This window comes from Motacilla alba, chromosome 8 (assembly GCF_015832195.1).
Source record: "Motacilla alba alba isolate MOTALB_02 chromosome 8, Motacilla_alba_V1.0_pri, whole genome shotgun sequence".
NCBI classification, from domain to species: domain Eukaryota; kingdom Metazoa; phylum Chordata; class Aves; order Passeriformes; family Motacillidae; genus Motacilla; species Motacilla alba.
Genome location: NC_052023.1, coordinates 16,262,348 through 16,275,475, shown reverse-complemented (window position 1 = coordinate 16,275,475; position 13,128 = coordinate 16,262,348). Strand labels below are relative to the sequence as shown.

The 13,128-nt window shown below is 38.8% G+C and overlaps 1 protein-coding gene across 2 annotated transcripts in view; it reads left to right on the top strand.

Annotated features, from left to right (window-relative positions):
* Positions 1-13,128, top strand: part of TGFBR3 (transforming growth factor beta receptor 3) — a 113,341-nt gene that overhangs the window by 80,495 nt on the left and 19,718 nt on the right. The window contains exons 6-12 of one of the 2 annotated variants that reach the window (XM_038143687.1): positions 1,083-1,251; positions 3,557-3,704; positions 8,228-8,417; positions 9,621-9,934; positions 10,599-10,748; positions 12,507-12,638; positions 12,883-13,050. In XM_038143687.1, the coding sequence (XP_037999615.1) occupies positions 1,083-1,251; positions 3,557-3,704; positions 8,228-8,417; positions 9,621-9,934; positions 10,599-10,748; positions 12,507-12,638; positions 12,883-13,050 (1,271 nt within the window). Of the gene's footprint in view, positions 1-1,082; positions 1,252-3,556; positions 3,705-8,227; positions 8,418-9,617; positions 9,935-10,598; positions 10,749-12,506; positions 12,639-12,882; positions 13,051-13,128 lie in introns of both variants that reach the window. The other variant, XM_038143685.1, reaches the window with a different exon arrangement.

The window sequence follows — 13,128 nt, the reverse complement described above, 5'->3', positions numbered from 1 at the left end:
TACTTGAACATTGTACTTAGTCCTTCTATGTATTATGACAATTCATATGTCAAGCTATCTCAGAAAGGCAAAGTGCTCCTGATTTTCAGTAGAAATACTGTTTCTTGGAGTACAATAATATAGGCTGTGCATGAGCATTTCATATGAAGTGACTGTTTTTTATGGTTTGTATTTTATACTTGTAGCTCTTCACCCAGAGGGTGGCTGGGCACTGGAACAGGCTCCCCAGTGCAGTGGTCACAGCAGCAGCCTGACAGAGTTCAAGAAGCCTTTGGACAGTGCTCTCAGGCACAGGGTGTGACTCTTGGGGATGGTCCTGTGCAGGGCCAGGAGTTGGACTCGATGACCCTTGTGGATCTTTTCCAGCTCAGCACACTCTGGGGTTCTGTAATGCTCATATTCAGCTTTTCGGTTAAAACCAAAAGAGAGATTGAATAGCTGTGCTAGAATTTCATTCTTCCAGCTATGCATTTTGTGATCAGAGTTTCTTCATATCAACAGCTGATTCCATAATTTTCTTGATGCTTTTAATTTTCCACGTGCAAGAGAAATGCAGTATTTTTTGCTTTCTAGACAATACTGCCTCTGACTACACAATATATAGGAAATATATTAAGTAAGGAAATAGAAAGTACTTTCTGTAGTATTTTAAAAATGGTAAGTTTATAATAACAAGAATAAAACATTTTCCACAGGGAGAAGGAGTTGATTCCAAAAGTTATCTCAGAGTAAATTGCAATAGAAAGAAATCTTTTGTAAAGATGCAAGGAACAAAATAAATGTATTTTATTGATTTTGAAAAGTTTTTCACATCTTTTTCTTCAGAATTGTTTTCAAAAGTGTCTTTACAGGGATTTTCTTTCATTAAGTGTTTAAATCCATAACTAATAACTATTAGGAAGTTGATGTATTGGTGCAACATTAATTTCCTTTTCAATATGATGATTTGTCATATGTGCTTATAATAGAAGGTAGATACACCTTTCAGCAGTATAGTGAACGCTGAAGTTGATGTGGTATGTGCATACATCTGACATCTGTGTTTACAGGTCCATATGCTTTCTTTTTCTTTCCCCCTCCAGATCAAGTATTTCCTCCCTCGTGCAACATAAAAAAGAATTTTCTCTCTTTAAATTACCTTGCGGGATACCTACAACCAAAACCAGCAGAGGGGTGCCTTATGTCTAACTTAGTCCAAGAAAGAGAAGTTCATATCATTGAACTAAGTACTCCAAATTCCAATCCTAACAGGTAAAGTATCATCTAAACAGACTACAACTGTTTTAAGTAATAGCTAAAAACTTCACTTGTCTTATAAAAATCAACTGAAAGTAGCCATTTCATCCTTGAAGTAAAGCTTGGGCTTTAGTACTTTACCTTAATTAGAAATTGGTGCTTCAGTATGTAAAGATTTTGAATTCTGCTGCATAATCACAGGATTTTTCTGGACAAGACTGCAAAGCACAGTTTTTATGGACTGTATACTGCTCCACTTCTTGCTCAATCAATCAATCACATTTTTCCAAGGATAAGGTGAATAAGGAATATCAGTAAGAGCAGTATCTGACAGAGAAGTTTTAAGGTTAGATACTGTATGGGAAGGTGAGACAGAGGTTGAAAGTGATCTTGACCTGTCACAGGTAGGGATGACTGGCAGCAAGGTCTAGAACAGTGGCTCCCAAACAGTGTCCAGAGGCTGCAAGTGATCTGTGGTGTATGGTAAGTGTTCCACAGCTGCTCTGAAGATTCACAACAGTATTTCCTGTCAAGTTGCCAGTTGAGTTTAAGGGATAGTTTGATAATTATGAAAAATGTTAGGCTTGACAGTGGTGCACTGACTAAGAAGCTACTGTTTGGGAAAAGTAACTCTCTGTACACATTATGAGGATTTTCTAAATTGTCAAATGTACCTTTGGGAGGTAAGATATATAGAATAATCATCTTTTACTGGTCTTTCCTAAATCTTAGTGGGAGAATATAAGTGGGGTTTGCTTCAGATACGAAGAGGTTTTCCAAGTATAATTAAGGGCCAAGTATGATTGCTTAAACAGAAATTTGCTATGAAACTTAGATGGTTACAATTTCATTAGAGATAAGGTAGAGTTGAAATCCTGTCTGCTTACTGCATTCACTGGATATCTGGCATTGTCTGGTTCTGTGCCTCATGCAGCTGCATGTGAGTGCATCCTATCCCTGATGACAAAACCACACAGGGAGATGGAGGTGGGAAGAGGTGTTTTTGTGAAAAGGATACTTCTCATTGCAAGATGTTGAACCTAGAGCCTAGTAATTTTCTTGTATAATAACCTGGGGAGAGTAAGAAAGTGTTGAGGTGAGGTGCAGTGGAGTGGTAGTGTAGTGGAGGTGGAGTTGGTAACCCCAAATGATGATGCAGCCCCATGCTGAACAGAGCTGATGCTAAGCATCATTTCAAGTCCCTTGTAGTGCTACACAATGACAGCCCTGGTTCCAAGCTTTTGGCTTTGGATGATAGTACAGTAGGAATTTGTTTTTGAGATGATAACACCAGAAAAAGTTTAAATATTTTGCTATTAAAAGTAAAAAAAAAAAAGGTACTAAGTTACTTTGTTCTTAGTTTTATGTGTTATCCCCAGCTATCCTAATTTAGTTTAAATCCCCAAAGAAACATACAGAAGCTGAGCTGGGCATGTGTAAAGCTGCAGGAGATGGATCAGAGGTCCCAAGATGCACAAAGTCTCAGTGTAGAATATTAGTTGGAACCTATTACGTGGAGATGAGCACGTTCTTGTAGTGTAGGGCCCCATAAGATGGTCTGGAAGTATAAGTTTTTCTGTTGAATTGGTATTTTGCATGTTGAGATGTTATTGATGGGTAAGAACCCACTTGCTATACTTATTTTACTGTGATCTTGAAAATCTGGATAGTTTTCATCTATTTTCCAGCAAGCAGTAGGCTGGACATCTGGGTTTTTTTCTTTTTAAAATAACTATATACCCAGAAGTAGTGGAAACCGAATACACTGCTTAATTCCTCAAAGCACGCAAGATCTTAAGCAAAGTCATTCCACAGTTTAACTGTTTAGGCAGAGACACCCCCCAGTACAGTACTTGTGGTTTGGGTTGGGTTTTTTATGCGTGTGTGTTAACCTGCTTGTCTTCTTTACTTTTTTTTAAGTTATCATTTTAGGTTTTAATACAGTAATAGCCAGAGGAAACTGAAACAATTATATTTAGGCACTGTCACAGTGAAATAAGAAAATTATGTTTACTTTAGAAAGCAACCTGCTAGTCATATAACTTACCTGCACTAAATAATAAGTGAATTCAAGAGCACACTTCCTGTAAATAAGAGACAGAAATATATTTGTTTTCTAAAATGTACTTGTTTCTATTGTTATGCAAAATCATTTAAGTATATATGGAATAACAATCTGTTTTGCACATGTTGTGTTGCCTGGGATAATATCCAGCATTTTAATCAGCTGGCCAGACAGTGGAAATATGATGGATTGGAAGAAGGTTGATAGCTGAAAATTTCTGGCATTCTGGTCTAACTTTCTATTTTCCACATACAGTGCTCTCCAGGTGGATATAATCGTTGACATTAAACCATCTCAGCCAGGCGCCAGACTTGTCAGGGATGTCGTGCTTATCCTCAAGTGCAGAAAGTCTGTCAATTGGGTTATCAAGTCTCATGATGTCCAGGGAAAGCTGGAAGTGATTGTAAGTTAAAGCACCTTTATTTTTTGAGCGTTATCATAATGTAACAGTATAGAATCCATTTAAATGTGATGTAGTGCTAGAGCATGTTGATTTTTCTAAGCTGCTTCTTTTTAATAATTATTGCATTTTAAAGAGTAAATGCATAAACTTTTTATTCTCATTAACATTCAGTATATAGGCTATAAAACTGACCAGCACATTTCAGAAGCCAGGTGTTAAGAACAAGGATTTAGTACGTGTCTTTTTGACTTCAGTTGAAGCACCCTAAACACAGAGTAGGATGCTCATTTCTCTTTATGCTGTTACTTTGGTGTATGGATCAACAGGTTCCTGTCAGAAGTTGGAACAATGCCTTCAAGTGCAAAATAGATAATAGTAGATCTGCAGCACACACCCACATCCCTTTACAAGTGGAAACTCCTTTACTTCTGCTTGTGGTTGTAGTAGTATCTATCCCTCTTCCCTGCCAGTACTTCTGTCTCCAGTAAGTGTTTGGTCAAATTGACCTCACTCTCCTCAGACAGCAAAAAAAAAAAAAAAAAAAATTTAAGTTAAAACCAAGCTCTCTAAAGTTAAACTTCTTAAATTACTGGAGATGCTGATTGATGTTGATTTTTGGTACAGGCTTTGTGGTTTAACACACTTTCTACTAAGAAAATGTGTGTTCCCTTTCTCTGAAATAAATAAATATAATTGAACTGATCTTGCAGCCTATGAATTTGTGGCCTATTTCCATCTTAAGTGATCAGTTAAGAGCACATTGTACAGTTGAGCTCTTTGCTCAGGACCACCCAGCAGCCTCACGATTAGCAGTTTTGCAGCGATTCAGTTACATTTTCAAACTCCAGTTCTTGGTATTTATAGCAATTTTCCTTTGCTTAGTTGCTTTCTGCTTGTAATCTGTGCAGAAGAAATTCGGGCAGAATGCAGAGGCTAATTGATCTAAATCTCCCAAGAAAATAGACTGGTTAGCACGATTTCATAGTAGCTTTGGAGAGTGAAGGGAAATAAAAAGAAGCTAATTTTGCTCAGAAAATTGAATGGAAAAATTATCTAGGGAGGATAATGAAGTTCCCTCTTGATCCCTGAGACATATTTATCTTAGAGACAGGAAAGGATGTTCTGGTCATTCTGCAGGTTTGAAATAGTCCTTAAAGAGGAAGGTCAAGTTTGGTTGCTGAGGATTACCACTCTTGTAAGCAAAATGATGAAAAATAATGCTTGACTTCAAAGTTTCATTCTGGGTTATTACAAAAAATTCACCACTGTATATTTGAGCATGTATGGATCTACTTTCACAAGACAGAGAATTGTGCTTTAGTTCACACCATGCTAGGAGGGAGCTCATGTGGTGTGTTTCATGTCCATAAAGCTATCACTTAAAGGATGATCAATTTCCACAGGTTTTTAAAATTTCTAAAATGCTGCACTTGAATATAGAAAAGCAAGACTGCTTAAAAACTTTATTTTTAGGGTTCTTCTTTATTAATTATTGATAATGTAGGTAAAAAGTAGAATTAAAAATAGTTCCTGTAATGAGTGGCAGAAGGTAACGTTTTATTTAGATTAACTAAAAGAGAAATTAATGCATTAATTATATACAGAAATGCCAGTATTTAAAAAGATTAGAATTGTTAGGATTTGTGAGTAACTATTTATTTTACTACTTCGTTTCTATAGATGCTTCATTTTCTGAGTATATGTTCATTTTCCTTTATTTAGAGGGCGTAAGGGAGGGAACTAAACTCCCCCATGCCATTAAAAAGCCTGCATATCCAGCATTTAGCATCTTTTCATATCTCTATTAAGCTGAATGCCTTTCCAAGCCCAAATTTAGACAATGCATAAAAACATTACTAAGCAATTAGGTAATGTTTCACAATGTTCTTTTTATTACTTGAAGCAGTTCCATGCACTTCAATTTTCCTAACTTCTTGCCCTCACTATGAATTAGAATTGTCTTGAGGGGATTGGCAAGCTGAGAGGGAAAGGTTAGTGCTAAGCTGCCTCAAACCCAGTACTGTAAGTTACTGAGGTCTAAGTTCACAGAGGAAAAATGAGAAAGATGTTTTAGGTCATACAGCTCATCTCCCAGCCTGCTGTATATTTTGAAACTCTGAAAGAGGATGGACACAAACCCAAGTAAAATGGGAGTACTTTAGGCAGATCAACTGCACGTGATGTAAGTGCAGTGCTTTCTTCTGGGCTGTGTTTAACTCCTGTGTGGAGTCCTTACGTGAGGTTGTGTGGTTCTCTGCTTGCACACTGCTGTTCACATGCTTCCTTTGCAGCTGGCGTCCCTCTGCAAAGCTGGGAGCTGTGCAGTGAAGTTCCAGAAAGAAAATAAGCTTGTTGAGGGGCAAGGAGTGAGAGAGGTGCAATGCACAAAACAAACCCTTGAAGGTTTCAGAAGCCTGGAGGGATGGTTGTTTACCTGAGAACAGCTGCCCAGCGCTTTCTGAAATGGTGTCTGTTCTGAGTAGGCTGGTGGGGGCTCAGATTGCCTGGTTTCAATCACTGTGTGAGTGTTGGCAGGGCAGGCAGGTGAAGGAAGGTCCATTCCTGCCAGCCCTCGTTCTTTTGTTTCAGTGGGGCGATGCAAGACTGAACATTTACAGGCTCACTGTGGAGTGGAGGGGTGTGAGCAAGCCTGGAAATGCTCGGGTGCCAGCTAGGACAGTAAAGTTCTGAGATAATATTTGTTCAGCTGCCTCCTCATGACAGAAAAGTAAAGAGATGCAGCTAAGTTGGGCTAGCATAATAACTCCTACCAGTCAAAGCTGTGTGGTAATATGAAAATACATGATCAGTCATGTCCAGATTTGCACCTTGTTGAAGGTCAAAGATTAGTTGATCCCAAAGAGTTGTAAGGCACTAAAATTAGGATACCTGTTGCTCTATTTTTGTTTCTTATCTTCAGTAACCTTTGTTGAGCATTGATAACTGTTCTGGTAGCAGTATCCTCAAACCAGGCACTCTGAAGTTAAAGATAACTTTAAGTACAGTTGTGAAGCCCTGAGTGTTTAAGGGCTGCAGAACTGGGTCTTTAGGAAGAAATGAGGGAGGGAGCTGAAGGTACACTATGCCATTCCCTTAGGAGACTCCACATGCTTTATTCACTTCTTAGTTCAAAAACTCACTTTGATGTCAGGTAGCGAAGTGCAGCTGAGCCCTCTGACCTGTGTAGCATGTCCATAGGAGCATTGTCTAAGAGAGATCTCTCTAGTCAATCTTCTGGTGTTCCAGAGTGAAAGATGTAAGCTTTGTTCACATTGAGGAAAAACCAGTGGGGATGAAAAGAAGATGCAGCCTATATGATGGAGAAAGGTAATCAAGCATGGGAATGAAAGTGTTTGTGGAACATTCCATGGTATCATCTGCATTAGAAAGTGCATTTCAATCACATTGCAGAAATCACTGAAAAGTGGGTCATCATGCCTTTCCTGCAGCTTCTATGTTCAGCTTGTTCTGTTGATGTGATTGTTACAGTAATAATAGTAATGTTGTGGCTGTGAGAATAAATATATATGTATTTAGTTTTGGAGTGAATGAATACATGTTAAAGATGCCAAGCTGCTGAATACATGTTTGTGTAATACCACTGAATATTTTCAAACTAACAGTGAGAGATACTTGTTATATTCCTTTGACTTGCCCGTTTGGACAAAAGAAATGGAATTTTACAAAACATTTACAGGAAAATGAAAATTAAGTGGTTGTGCGACTCATTTATTTAATAATAATTTAGCATGTTCATTCATAAGGTCAGCATGTGCATTTATGGGTTTGCTGTATCGATGTAGTTGTGCAAAACTTGTATTGTTAATTAATTATAAAATATTTTAATTTACAGAAATTAAATGTGTTTTTAAGTAGTCTGGCCATGCATAAATGTACATGCTCTCACTTACTGCTCTATTGAGTGTTTAGTTCAATTGTGTTTAACAAACTCAATACTTGGGAGCAGGCACACAGCATTTCTAGGGTGAAGCTCATTCAGACACAGCCTGTCCTTGGTGCCAGCTGACTTACAGCATTAGCTGCTATCAGCTCTACTTCATGAGCATGCTTTTTGCCTTTTTCAGTAATGCTCATTTGAACAAAGGTTTTCCTTTATCCAGCTTCAGTAATGCTCTAATCCAAGAAATTAGGGGACATTTGAAAATTCATTTGTCATCTTGAGTTCACTTCAGGAGTAATTTCAGATCGGTTTCGAAGAAAGTATGGCCTTATACAAAAGTCTGTAAATATGTCTTTGTCTTGATTAGGGATTAACAGTTTCTGATTGTCTTGATTTATTGTATTCCAGGCAGAGGCTGAGAGGAAGCAGGGGGTTCTTTTCCCTCTGTGCAGCAGTTAGGTGCCTAAGGTGGCAAGGTTTGGTTTATTTCCCAGGTGTCCTCAGTTTGCTGTTATTTAGTAGATTAAAACAGAATAAAAAACCAGGCTTCAATCAGTGTCACTATTCCACTGGAAGTATCCTTAAGTGGTAAATCACAAACAAAGTTTTTCTTTATTTACAGACATCAAATAGTATTGGTTTTGGAAAAGAAACAGAACGATCCATGACTATGAGTAAATCAGTAATACCTGACCTTCCCTCATCACATGAGAGTTTGATCAAGTGGGCTTATGAGCATAATTATAGTCCAGTTATTTCCTACACAAAAGCACCTGTTGCTAACAGATTTCACCTGCAACTTGAAGATATAGGTAAGTTTGAAGATGAACTTTTAGCGTATAGAAAAAGCATATCTTGTGTTTCTAGGAATACAGTCACTTGAACAGTATTTTCTCAGTTTTGAAGCTTTGTTTTTGGGTGTTGCACTTCTTTTACTGCCTGTCATCAAGAATGCTGGTCATATCTATGAATGATGGTTGCAAATAATAATCTGTGGCTTTTTGATTAGAAAAGTCCAGGCAAAGTTGTGTTATTTCCTGAAATTTGGTGGAATTAAATGTTTCTAGTTTATCCAATGCACAAGACTTCATAGCTGATGGTACCCAGTGTTCACTGAAATAGATGTCAGCAACTGGATATCTTGTTAGTTAATAAATCCAGCTTTGATTTTTTTTTTAGTGTGTTTTTTCCAAAAGTATGAGCATAGTGTTTCCTTGAGACGATTAAATAAACACTGAAACTGTTTACAGACATGAGTGGCTTACCAAAAAAGTCTGAGCAAACAGAATAAATACAACTATTGAAAAGAAATTGGGTATTTGGCCTCAGTAATTGCTGATGCAAAGTTATCTGGGTCCATTGAAGCTAGCAGAGTTGCATCTGTTTTTTCACTAATTCTGAGTTTCAACCAGTGAAACTATTGTTTTGCAATTTTGATAAAGCTTACGTTCACATCATTTTATCAATTGTACTCTCATGGGTTCTGTCCTCAGCAGTCACGTGTACAAGCTGAGAGACAGTTTCCTCGTTTACCCACTGTAAAGTTAACTCTTATTTAGCTTCATTCTGGTTATATAACTAGTTTCACAACAGTAGTGACTGAATTTCTGATGGGTCAGGTAGTGGAAGAATTTCACCTAATGATTTGCACTTAGGCTCTTTCAGCAGTACCAAAACAGTGTATTTGATGAATGTGATGTTTCTTTTATCTCTCTGGATCTTTTACATATAATAGGTCCACTCATCAAAAGTTTATTTTCAGCTCTTGGTGAGAGAGATTTCTGACAGGGACTAAATACACCAAGAGTAGATGCCTCAGAAACAGCTAAACACTTAGTTGTTGGAGTTGTGACTACTTACATGAAAAGTACATAGATGCTGCTTTTAATGGCTTTCAGGAGCTCCCTTTATGGATTTTTTTTTTTTTTGGATAAAAATTATTAGTTCAGGATACTTTTTAGGAAAAATATCTAATAAACTAATGTGGATTTGTTTGATTTTATTTTTTTTAGAAGAGATGAATGATGAAGAAGACCATTCCCTTCCTCCAGAGCTGACAGAATTGCTGGGTGCTAACCCACTGCCAGCTCCAAAGAATACTGATGGCCTGACTTTTCCATTTCACATTAACAGAGGAAGACATGACACAGTGGGAGAAGAAATCTTCCCATCCAGGCATTCAGTAGATACATTAATAAATCATGACTTCGGGCATTCCCTCTCAAAACATAAAGAACCTGAAGAAGTTCAGGGCAGTGCTGATATGGCCCTGTCAATAAAGTGTGATGACAAAGTTATGACAGTAGCTGTAGAAAAAGATTCTCTACAGGTTGGTGTGATATCTTATTCTCAGAACTGGGGAGGCTTTTTTGGACAGCCCGTTTTATTTGCATTTTGATTGAAAAAATAAACATTCGAAGTCCTACAGCCATCATCACACAGCCCTCCCAAAACAGTTTGGTGAGGAAACTGTACTGTAGATCTTCTTTGCCATAACTCAGAAGAGTGTTTTCCCAGCAATCTGCTGGTTTTTAGAGGGATTTCTGATTGAAGGTGTGCACGGTTGGTTCTGTCAAAAAATTACTGTACTCAGCCATCAGTCTGAGTTGTTAATTTCCAAAGAAGCTGCTTTTGGTAGCAGTGTGAGACCTAAATAGATCTCAAGATTTGTCTTTACCAGCTGATAGGTTGCTTGTGTCCATCGGCGTTGTGGAAAAAAAGCCTGAAACAGCATTTTAGCCCATTTCAGACCAAACAGAGTCAGCATTATTAATCAGCAGATTAATAATGAACCTGTTGTTTCCTTTTTTTCCATGTTACATTTATTCCTTGTCTGCCATGTATAACAGCATTTTGGGAGTGACCTTGCCTGGATGTCAGTACAATGAACTTCCCTTCCTCCTGCCAGCGGTCACGCAGAGTGGCTGAGCTGCAGTTCAGCAGGAGCCGAGCACAGTTGTGCTCCAGCCCCTGACAAAGCGCCTTTGTTCCAGGCTGGCGGCTACGCCCGCACCGAGCTCTCGCTGCTGGACCACTCCTGCAAAGCCAGCATGAACGGCACCCACTTCATCTTGGAAGCTTCCCTCAACAAATGTGGCACTCGGACAGCATACGTCTTGAACAAGATTGTTTATTTTAACTCCGTGAGTATTTTACAAAGAGGCTCCACCTTCTGTACCGCACATCGTAGTAGTACAAGGAAGCCATTGCAGTTAGCTTTAGTCTCAGCAAAAAGGAGGCATCCTGAGCCTTCCTGCCTAGCTCAGTTGCAACCACAGTCCCTGCATTCAAGGAGGTGGGAAGGCTGCACGTTCAGTTTGTTCCTGTGGTCAGGTAGTAACCCAAGGGAAAACAGAGGAGTTGAAGTTAAATACATTTTACAAGATGGCTGCTCTTTGGGGGCCATCTGTACCAGTCTGGGAGAAGTTGCACTGGTGTTCCCTGTGCAGCTTTGATCATCCATACATAAGCAGAAATACATTGCTGTAAAGAGAAATAGGAATGAAGTTTTGTAATAGCACAAAGCGCTACCTTTTAATTCATACCCTGAATTAAGTGAAATCTTTCTCTTCTAAAATTGTGTGAGAAAAAAGGCTTTTAAAACGTGAGAAAATGACATTCTTTTTGCATGCTTTTCTCTTACAAATTGAATTTATATTTTTTAGCAGTTGCTATATGTAATGAAGGGACTCTTGAGTACTAATATATGAGTGATGATGCAGAGGAGCCCAGTTAGGTTGTAATCAACTGCTTCCAGATTGGCTCAGCTTATGAGCCAGAGTACAGTGCAGATATTCTGGGTTCAAAAGTAATGACACGTTTCTCTTGCTGAGCTTTCCAGTACGTAGAAGTAACTTTGGCAGATGATGGAAAGCCTGTGGTCCAACCCAAACACAGCTCAGGCAATCTGATCTGACCTTGCCGGGTTAAAACTGTTCTATGCTGGGGAGTCAGTAGCACCTAACTTTAGAAACAGTCCCAAACCAAGACAGAATCTTCAGCAAACAACAGAACAGCATGAGTCTGGAGCTAAATACTCTCATGGTCCTTGTATTCTATTATGGCCCAAAGTAAAGTGGTAATTTACCTCCTCTCCTTTCTCCATCATGTCTTTTAATAGTCTTGGCTATACACTTGAACTCCGAATGATGTAGGGGATTGTTCAGAATTTGGGAGCGTTTCTCCTAAAACACAGACAACCTGCAGTGGAGTGTCAAAGGGTGTGTGTATGCCATTTTTTTAGCAGTTGCTCTAAGTCTAAGAAAACAAAGTTGAAATCCTGAGAGGGAAGGAACTAGCTAAGAAGCTGCAAGCATAAAGAGGCAGAATGTAGAACACTGGAAAACAAACCCATAAATTTCCCGGTGAAGAAATGAAGACATGTGAAAAGGATGATAAAAGAAAAGGAGGGGAGAATTCAGTGAAAAAAATGGGGAGAAAATGAAGAAGGAATATTATGGTGTTGGGTGTACATGTCTGAAAAAAATTGCTAATGACAGAAGAGAAAATCCTTTAGTGACCCTAACATTTTTAGTCATTTTTTTGTGAGTACACTAAGGAGAACTGCTAGTAACAAAATAACACTGTAAAAGCCATTTCTTTTTTTCAGTGTTGGCTATAGAAATAGAACGGAACTGCTGGGCTGCTCATTCAGACACCAACACCCAGACTGGTGTCCTCCTTCACTGGCTCTGAAATCTGGAAAAAACTCAGGCATTCTTTAAATATAAGCTACGTATCCTTCGTGCTCAGCACAAGGCTGTTCAAGACACACTTTCGCCATTTGCTTAGCTGGTTCTCTTCTTGTGGCCTTTGCATTTTCTCAAGAGAGCAGAAAATAAGAACCACCAGAGTGCTCAGTTATCACCTAATCTAATTTGTTGCAATCCCTCTCTGTGCAGATTGTCATTCAGCTGTCACCACCAGCTGAAGGCAGTGGCTTTGAAGATGATGACATGGAATCGGGTGATAATGGATTTCCAGGGGATGCTGATGAGGGAGAGGTGGCTTTCTCAAGCTGGCCTGAAATAGCGGTATGTTACCCTCGGTTTTGCACCTGACAGTGAAGAAATACCTATTGTAATAGGCCTTTCACATGAATTACATTAATTGTCTAGAAATTCATTTGTCTTTTAACACGTTTCTTCTCACTACAGTTTCTCATGACCCTATTGAAGATTTGCACTGAGTAGATGTAGCGTGGGTGGGCCTTTATTATACATTAGAAATGTGTCCTACCACTCCTGACTCGTGATGTTACTGTATTTTTTTCCTCAGTTTAATTGCACACTGCACCAGACAGAGGATGACAGAGGCATTTTCTGGCCTCCTGAACCACACATCACCAATGTGACCTTCAACATGGACCTGTACAAAACAGATTTATTCCTTGCTCCCTCTCAAGGACTCTTCTCTGTTGCCATGAACGGGCCAGTATATGTAGAGGTAACAAACTGAAAAAGACTTCAAAGTAGCAGAAGGGTTTGGCAAGGCTGTGCAACTGAGCCAAATCTGTTCTTGTCT